The 8,213-nt window shown below is 45.9% G+C and overlaps 1 protein-coding gene across 1 annotated transcript in view; it reads left to right on the forward strand.

Annotated features, from left to right (window-relative positions):
- Positions 1 to 8,107, forward strand: part of PITPNA (phosphatidylinositol transfer protein alpha) — a 41,071-nt gene extending 32,964 nt beyond the window's left edge. Inside the window, exons 11-12 of the mRNA XM_082604808.1 lie at positions 4,429 to 4,497; positions 5,548 to 8,107. Coding sequence (XP_082460934.1) covers positions 4,429 to 4,473 — 45 coding nt within the window. The 3' untranslated portion in view covers positions 4,474 to 4,497; positions 5,548 to 8,107. The remainder of the gene's footprint in view (positions 1 to 4,428; positions 4,498 to 5,547) is intronic.
- Positions 8,108 to 8,213: the final 106 nt, after the last annotated feature.

The raw sequence follows: 8,213 nt of genomic DNA on the forward strand, positions 1-8,213 counted from the left end.
TTTTAAGAATTCGTACACACTTTTACTTAGCTATGATGGTATTCCATGTGCCTGGGTGGTTCTCTCACTTTTTTCTCTGAACATTGTAACAAAGCATTTCCTGCTAAAAAAAAGTTTCTTCACATACATGTTTCTAACAACAGTGTACATATTGCTCTGTACTCTGTCATCACCCTGTGTTGGATTTTCCTTCATGTTGTTGTAGGTTCTCACTGTTTTTAAATAATGCTGTGATGAAAATTTTTTATGCACTCAGTTTTTTGGGTAATTAGGATTATTTACTTAGAATAAATTCCTACAAGTGGAATTAGAGAATTTAAGACTCTTGTTACCTATTGCCAAATTTCTTCCCCCAAAGGCTGAATCTGTTTATAGAGTGGCTTTCTAGAGAGGTTCTTTTTTTTTTTCTTTAAGATTTTTTTTGATGTGGACCATTTTTAAAGTCTTTATTGAATTTGTTACAATATTGTGTCTGTTTTATGTTTTGGTTCTTTGGCCATGAGGCATGTGGTGGGATCTTAGCTCCCAGACCAGGGATCGGACCCGCACCCCCTGCATTGGAAGGCGAAGCCTTAACCATTGGACTGCCAGGGAAGTCCCTAGAGAGGTTCTAAAAACAATTCCACATTTGCCTCATATCTGTGCACTTTCAGAACTAACTGGTTTGTGATTACTTTTCAGTGTCTTAAACTGATTGTTTTTTTGTTTGTTTGTTTTTTACTAGCTTTATTTTTTTATTGAACTTTTTATTTTGAGATGATTATAAGATTCACATGCAGGTATAAGAAATAATACAGAGAGGAGATCCGTTTCTCCCAGTGACATCTTGCAAAACAGTAGTACATTATCACACCCAGGAAATTGACATTGATACTTTTACAAGTTTCTTTAAGTAAAGGAGTATTTCATACTTATAGTAAAAGCAGTTTTCAAAAGATAGAGAAAAATGTTAAAAAATAAAAGTCCAAATAAATAAAGAAAATAAGTAGATGAATAAAAGTCCCTTTCTTCCAACCTTCGGCCTCATTCCCTAGAGGAAACCACTGCTAAAAACAAACAGACCGGGACTGGAGCTTCTATTTTCATGTTCCTTGACTGTATGTATATATATAGCCTGCAGTGGTTTGATCCAAGGAACACTACAAACATCAGATAAAATCTCTTGTGTCATTTAGGCCCCAGGAAACAGGAAATAAGCATTCTTAGAGCATTTCATTATAAGAATGAAATAATGCATTTTTATTTCAGTGGCACCCTCTGTGGGGGGGACCTTGTCTCTAAGAGTAAAGGAAGCTATCGTGTTTCCTGATGGGAAGTTGCATCTTATTTCAAGCAGTAGGAAAACAGGACCTGGCTTCGCGTTAGTAAATTAAAGCCAGGTGGTGGAGTCTCAGGGTATACAAGGATCTGCTTGAGGCCCAAGGAGCTTCGGTCCCATGATACTAAATCTTAGCCTCCCTGATTACTGAAAATTTACATGAATGGTCATTAGTGAGCAGACATTTAAAGAGTGCTTTTCTGTCTTTTAAAAAATTTTATTTTGAAAGAGTTTCAAACTTACTAAAAATGACAAGAATACAGAGAACTCCTGTATACTCCTTTTTTTTTTTTTTTTTTCCGGTACGCAGGCCTCTCATTGTTGTGGCCTCTCCCACTGCGGAGCACAGGCTCCGGACACGCAGGCTCAGTGGCCATGGCTCACGGGCCCAGCCGCTCCGTGGCATGTGGGATGTTCCCAGACCGGGGCACGAACCCGTGTCCCCTGCATCGGCAGGCGGACTCTCAACCACTGCGCCACCAGGGAAGCCCCCCTCCTGTATACTCTTGAACCCAGAGAACCCGTTCCTTTAAAGGAAAGGGTACGACCCGGGATCACACACTGCACCCTTCTAGTCTCAGTCTGGTGCAGCTCCTCAGTTTCCTGGGACTTCTATGACCTTGACATTTGTGCAAGTTACAGGCTAGTCATTTTGTAGAATGTCTTTCAATTTGGGTTTGTCCAGTGATTGTGCGTGATTAGATCCAGTTTCTGTATTTTAGGCCGAAACGTCACAGACTTCGGTGTTCTTTTCATTGTATTCTGCCTTTCTGTCCAGTTCTGGTGAAGTTACCTTTGTTCACCTGAAGCACAGCAAGGTGTTCCAGGCTCGTCTTGCTCTTTCTGTGACCAGCCCTAGAATCAGCTGCATCACCTGGGAGCCCTGGTTCCTTTAGTGGAGGACGGTGTTTGGGTGCTGAACATGCTCATTACTGTTGGGGCGTTGCTGCTCCCAGACTTTCTCATAGGATGGAGCTGGGGGACTTTAACATCTGTAGTTATTTCTGTATCTAGCTGACACATTATGATCACACAGATACCTTCCCATTCCAACCTAACACCACAAGGTTAACTTCTTGTCTTTTAAAAAATATGACAGTGCCCTTATCCTTAACAGATTTGCTATGTTGAAAAATCTTGAATTTGTTGAACCCTTATAAAATAGTATATTAACAGATATTAATTAATATGGATAATGGAAGTTATAGGAGCACTATTAAAGATATCCTTCAGGAAAGTGAGTTTTGAGCAAAATCTACAGGGAGAGGCATTCCAGGGGGAGCTAGGAATAAGCACATACTGGCTTGGTGTCAGAAGACAGACTTTCCTGTTTGGAGGAGAGGATCTCTGCTGGGGACAATGAAAAGCGAGGCTTGTGAGACTGATTGATTTTATGACTCATTTAGGGTCCATCTCCTGTAGGTTCTGATTCATCAGGTCTGGAGCCCAAGAACCTACAAACGCCCCAGGCAATTATCTTGATCAAGTCTGAGGAAACTGTAGCCTAAAAGGCCGAGCTAAGACCTTAGGTGTAATTACAGTAATTGTTGACAGTAAGGAGTGACTATGGGAACCTCTGGGGAGGACCAGGAGAACGTTTTTCTCATGTCCAGGTTCCACATGGACTTACTGATTATAATAGTCGGTGGGGCAAGGGGGTGCGAACAATAGACACGGGTTTGAAACGTAGCAGAGAGTGTATTTGAAGATGTTTCCCAGGGGAGAACTACTACTACTGAGATAGGAGCTCTGCACAGTGTGGCAGTATTTAAGTCAAGTGAATAAAACAAAAACTGAGGAGGCTGTAGCTTAAAAGTGCAGGTTCTTGAGAGCTGTGTACACACACATCCCCTTCACTACACTGTTTGGAACAAAGACGTTAACAACACAGATAACATGTACAGAGTGCCAAGCACTCTGCTGTGCTAAGTACTCCACGTGAATATCTTAATCTTCCCCACAAATGTGTACTATTATCTCTATTTTATTATTACAGTAATTGAGGCTTAGCAGTGAAGTCATTTGTTCAAGGTCACACAATTTAGTGATGGAGCCAGAATGTGATCCAGGCAGTTTGATTCCAGCGCTTATGCTCTATGTGCTCAAAAGCTGTTGAATGAGTAAAGAATGAAAGTTGAGCAGAAAACTCACGGATAATGAAGACATATCTAATGGGAAGTTAAAACATACATGTTATAGACATCCTGCAATTAGAATAGAATTTTCAAGTTGGAAAGGATTTGAGAGAGATGGCCACCGCAGTATCCCCAACAAGAAGTTGTGTCCTCTGCTGCTTGGAAGGTGCCAGGTAAGGGACCACTCAGTGCTTCCAGAGAAGATCCCATGCTGTTTTCCAGCAGCCTCGCACTTCTGCCAAGCTGAGATCCACTCCCTGCACTCTCGACCCCTGTGTTCTGATGCCGAACTCTGGTGCCAAACTCTGCCCACCTGGCTGACTAGGCAAAGCCTCTAGGCAGAGCTCAGGAGAGGGAATTGCTGTTCCCTCCACCTGGAACGCTCCCTGTCCCCCACCCCCCAGAGGGCCCACAGGATTTCCCCCCTCACTTCCTTCAGGTCTCTACTCAAATGTCACTTATCGGAGAGGCCCTCCACAGCCGGCTCATAAAATAGCACTTTCCCACAGTCTCTCGTCTCTCCGTCCCAGCAGCCCGCAGCCCCACCCGGCATAGTTTGTTCCTTCTCCCCCCACCTTGTCCCAGAGCGTAAGCTCCTTGAGCAGAGACTTGGCCTGTTTTGGTTCACGGCTGAATTCAGGCTGGTTCAGGCCTGGAGCAGTTCCTTGCACAAAAAAAGATGCTTCATAAATATTTGTTGAATGAATGAGAGAAAGAGAGGAGCTTAAGAACTAAACCCCAACGTGGGATGCAGGGGAGAGAAATGGAAATCATGGATGGTGGGACCAATGACAGAGCTATAAATAGTATGGCTTTGGCTGTGTGAACACACAATTCTATTCTTCTGATTTGCTTTGTGCACAAAAAATGCTCTACCCTATCCACTGGCAGCATTGAGAAGGAGGAGGAATGTGTTTGTTGTAGAGTCCCGTCAACAGCAAAAGCCTTCCATTTTTCCTGTTTTTTCTGTTCCAGATGAGACAGAAGGACCCAGTGAAAGGAATGACGGCGGATGACTAAAGCCACTCTCCCCCTCTCTGCACTGTACGTACCGCATTTCTCACTGAGCGTGACGTAGATGCCAGAATCGGTTTGGGTCCTCAAGGCTCAGCAGCTCACCCTGGAGGCAGAAGGCCTGCTTCTCTCCTCGTCCTGCCCTCTAGTATTAATGATGATTGCGATGCTTAATAGCTCTCAGGCTTCGAAAAGAGGAAGAGGTTATGCTGTTAAGACATTTCAGGGATCTATGTGATTATACAAAGAACCACTCAGAGACAAGGACAGGGTGGTGGGAAGTGCGGCTGGGGTGGGGCCAGTGGATGAGAATCAAAGCTTATCTGCACCTAATTACTCTTCCTCTCGTAACTTGAGCCATGTCAAGTTGAGGCTGGCATTCTGGGTGCTCCCTGTACCCCCCTGTGCCAGAGCTGTTCCCTGCCTCTCCCTTGGAAAATTTGCTGTCCAGACAGCTTTTCCTAGTGGTCCTTGGTGGGTCTGGTGCTTCATTTCCTTTCTCTCTATACCCTCTGATCCCAGACAGAGTAGTTCAGAGGCAGCATCTTTCAGATACTTGGAGAGTGTTTCTGCCCAGGTCATAGGACCAGGATGGGATGTCTCTTGTTTCACGTGGTCACTCTTTCCCAAGACCCTACATTGTATTACCCAGTGTCCTGCACACCTCCAGACTTGCTGTTATTCCAGCAGCTCAGAGGGGATTAGGCATGGAATGAGAAGCCTGGTCCTGCTCCCATCAGGCTCTGAGAGAAAATTATGTTATCCAATAAAGCCCGGTCGTCCTCTAGCACTACGGTGCTAAGGAGGCCTGGGCTTTCACCAGCAGTGAAGCAAACCGCTGCTCACTCTCCCTGCCTCGTGTGCTTGAGGAGAACTTCTGGGAGATAAAACGGTAGGATGAAGTGGATTGAGGAGATGCCAGCTTCTCATCACTGCTTGGACCTTAGTTTCCTCTCCCCCCCACAGCCCCCCACCACACTGCCTGGCATCCTTCCTCCTTTTGCAATTCCCCCATCAGTGATTTACAGTGTGTTTCTATTTTCCTCTGTTGCTTCCTTAATAATTGTATTTCTCTTCTAGTTTTGCAAGACAGTGGTCAACAGGAAGGCCCAGCAGCTCCACCCTCCTGAGTGACAGGCCATCTTCGGACGCAGCCTTTCTGTGCCCATTCTTCAGGCAACTTTGATCCCTTACTGTAGTTAATTCTAGATGCCCTTTAACATTGTGAACAAATAGACTGTCTGGTATTACGAAGCCCGTGTGTGCGGGAGCCCGCCCCTCTGAGATATGTGGCGTGTAGGTGGCTGTATTTACAGCTCCTCCCTCTCCAACCATTGTGTTCTTGACCCATTTCTGTATGCCCCCGCCCCCTTTATTTCCAAGTGACATTTTTAGTCTTTCAAAATAGCTGCCTTTTGTGATGTGGTGATTTTAAATGATTTACTTTGTTAGTTTTCAACCTTGGGATAAACTTGAGGTATTTTGCTTCCTGGGCAGATCTTTGCAATATGGAGTGCTCACCTGGGGAGAAGGGATGAGTTAGAAATACGTATTTTTTTCCCCTCCAGTTCCACAGAACAGCAATGTGGCTTCATAACTCTGACCTCTGCTCCCAGTAACCCACTGTTAGAGTGTCTAGGCACCATGGAAGTACCCAAGGCCCAGCCAGCCTGTTTTGAACATTAAACAAATACAGATAACCCCTGCCCCAGGCATTGCATCTCTGGTCACTAGTCTTAGAAATACCTATGGTTTCTTGGCCCTCCTGTTGCCCATTCTGTATCTCCGCAGAGCCCGTAATGTGCCCGGGTCAACTCTACCTGGAGGGAACTGTCCCGTGTGGCCCTTAGAATTGAGTCTGCCCCCCGAGGAGCTCTGTATGTCCACGCTCCTCTTCCCTTTTGGGCTGGTGCTGCCACTCAGCAATAATCCCCTTTTCTCTGTGCTTTCTTAGATTCCTGTCCTCTGTCTGAGGCTGGTCAGGACACAATGGGTCTTGATCTTTTCATGCTGCACAAAACAAGCATGCAAAAAGCTTTTCCCCAGAACATGTTCCCCCATGTCTCCCGTTGCTGGAAAGGAAATTTGGGGATCAAGAACTCAGCTCGTCCTGCCCCCATGCTGAGTTCTGCCCTGGACAATCAAAAGCAAGTAGCGATCGTAGTACGGAGCTCTACCAAAGCTGGCTGGTGAGAAAGTCCAGGCTCCAGGGGAGCAGAAGCTGCCGAGTGCTTCACGGTTCCCTGTGACTTGGCAGAGCCCGAGTATGCCTTCCCAGTGGGAGAATCTGAGATAGCTGTGGTGTCACCTGACATTTCCCAAACCTTGTGAAGTTTGTTGGCCAAGTGTGCAGTGACTCAAGCCCATGCTAGCCTGGGTGCAACTGCTAATGCGAGACCAAATCTCTGTTGGGAGAGTGAGAAGTAGGATGGGATGATCTGTCCTTAGGTTTTTGTCAGTTTGTTTTGCCTTACTCATTTCTAAGTGCAATAAGGGAGTGTCACACAGGATGAAACCTGTGACTTCCTGACGGCTGCTTCCCTGTGGCCCTCCTGGGGTAAGGGTGGACAGACTCAGTGTGGTTAGCTCCCACCTTCACTGAGGCCCCCTCTGGGGCCAGGAGATATCCTGTCACAGTCTCCTCACCTTGTGGGGTCTATAGTAGTGGATCTGGGGCACTTCAGTTGGTTATTAGCATCCCAACTGCTGGTAGCATTTATTTGACTGGGCAAGTTGAATAGACATTCCTACTGGAGAAAAATATAAATGTTTTCCTACAAGCTCTGTATTAGCTATAATTATATTTGTGCTTAAAGCTTTCCCTTCTTACATTCATCAACTAAGTTAAGTCCAGATGTGGGTTAGCCTGGGAGAAACAAACGGTGATATTCTAGGCAGACTATTGTTTATGTGGTTTGAGGGTCAGCAGTTGTCAGTCTCCTTCCTTCAGCTCTTCTCTGAGATCCACACATATCACTCCAATTCTAGGGGCGGGGCTCGCTCCTTGTCGGCCTTTTCTCTGGCTCCTCCCACCTCCACCTGTTGCCCCAGTTCAGCATCCACAAGAGCTGAACTGGTGTTTCCTGAGGTCAGCTGGACTTGGGGCTCCAGCCCACATCAACATAAGTAGGGACGTGCCTGGTCTGTTCCGTCCCCATGGATAGTGTCGCTGCTGGGCAGCAGTGTTGGCTTCTTTTAAGTATCCCCCTTCCCTCCTTACCCACCCCCCAAACTGACTAGCACTCAGAGGGGCTATGATGCAAGGCTCAGCTCCAGGGGTAGTACCTGAGGATGTGCCACGCCCCTTCAGACCAGCTGCTTTCAGGGCCGCAGTCCCAGTTAGAAGCAGCAGTGCCTCTGTAGGAGGGGTGCTGGGCTCTGGCCTTCTCATGGAGAGAGGCTGGGGACAGGGTCAGTATTGTGGACATGTGTATATCTTCCCAAATTCTCTTACAGTCCCTGCTGGGACTCCCTGACGTATTTTGGTTGGTTCCTAGTGCTACTTCTTTTACAAAATACACTTTGTAGAACTGATTAGATTACCTTGTTTATTTAATGTGAGTTTGTGCCTTTTTGTCTCAATCTTCCAATATAGGTTTATATTGGGGGAAAAAGCAGTCTAATAAAATCCTAGACAGAGCTTTCTGGAGTCCAGCTTATTGGTGATGTCCTTATGTCCATTTTACAATTTAGGTATCCTCAAACTCTTGCTGATCTCCCTAGTTTTACCAGGGAAGGATTCGAAA

The sequence above is a fragment of the Mesoplodon mirus genome (genome assembly GCF_964341445.2).
Source record: "Mesoplodon mirus genome assembly, chromosome: 18".
Lineage (NCBI taxonomy): Eukaryota > Metazoa > Chordata > Mammalia > Artiodactyla > Ziphiidae > Mesoplodon > Mesoplodon mirus.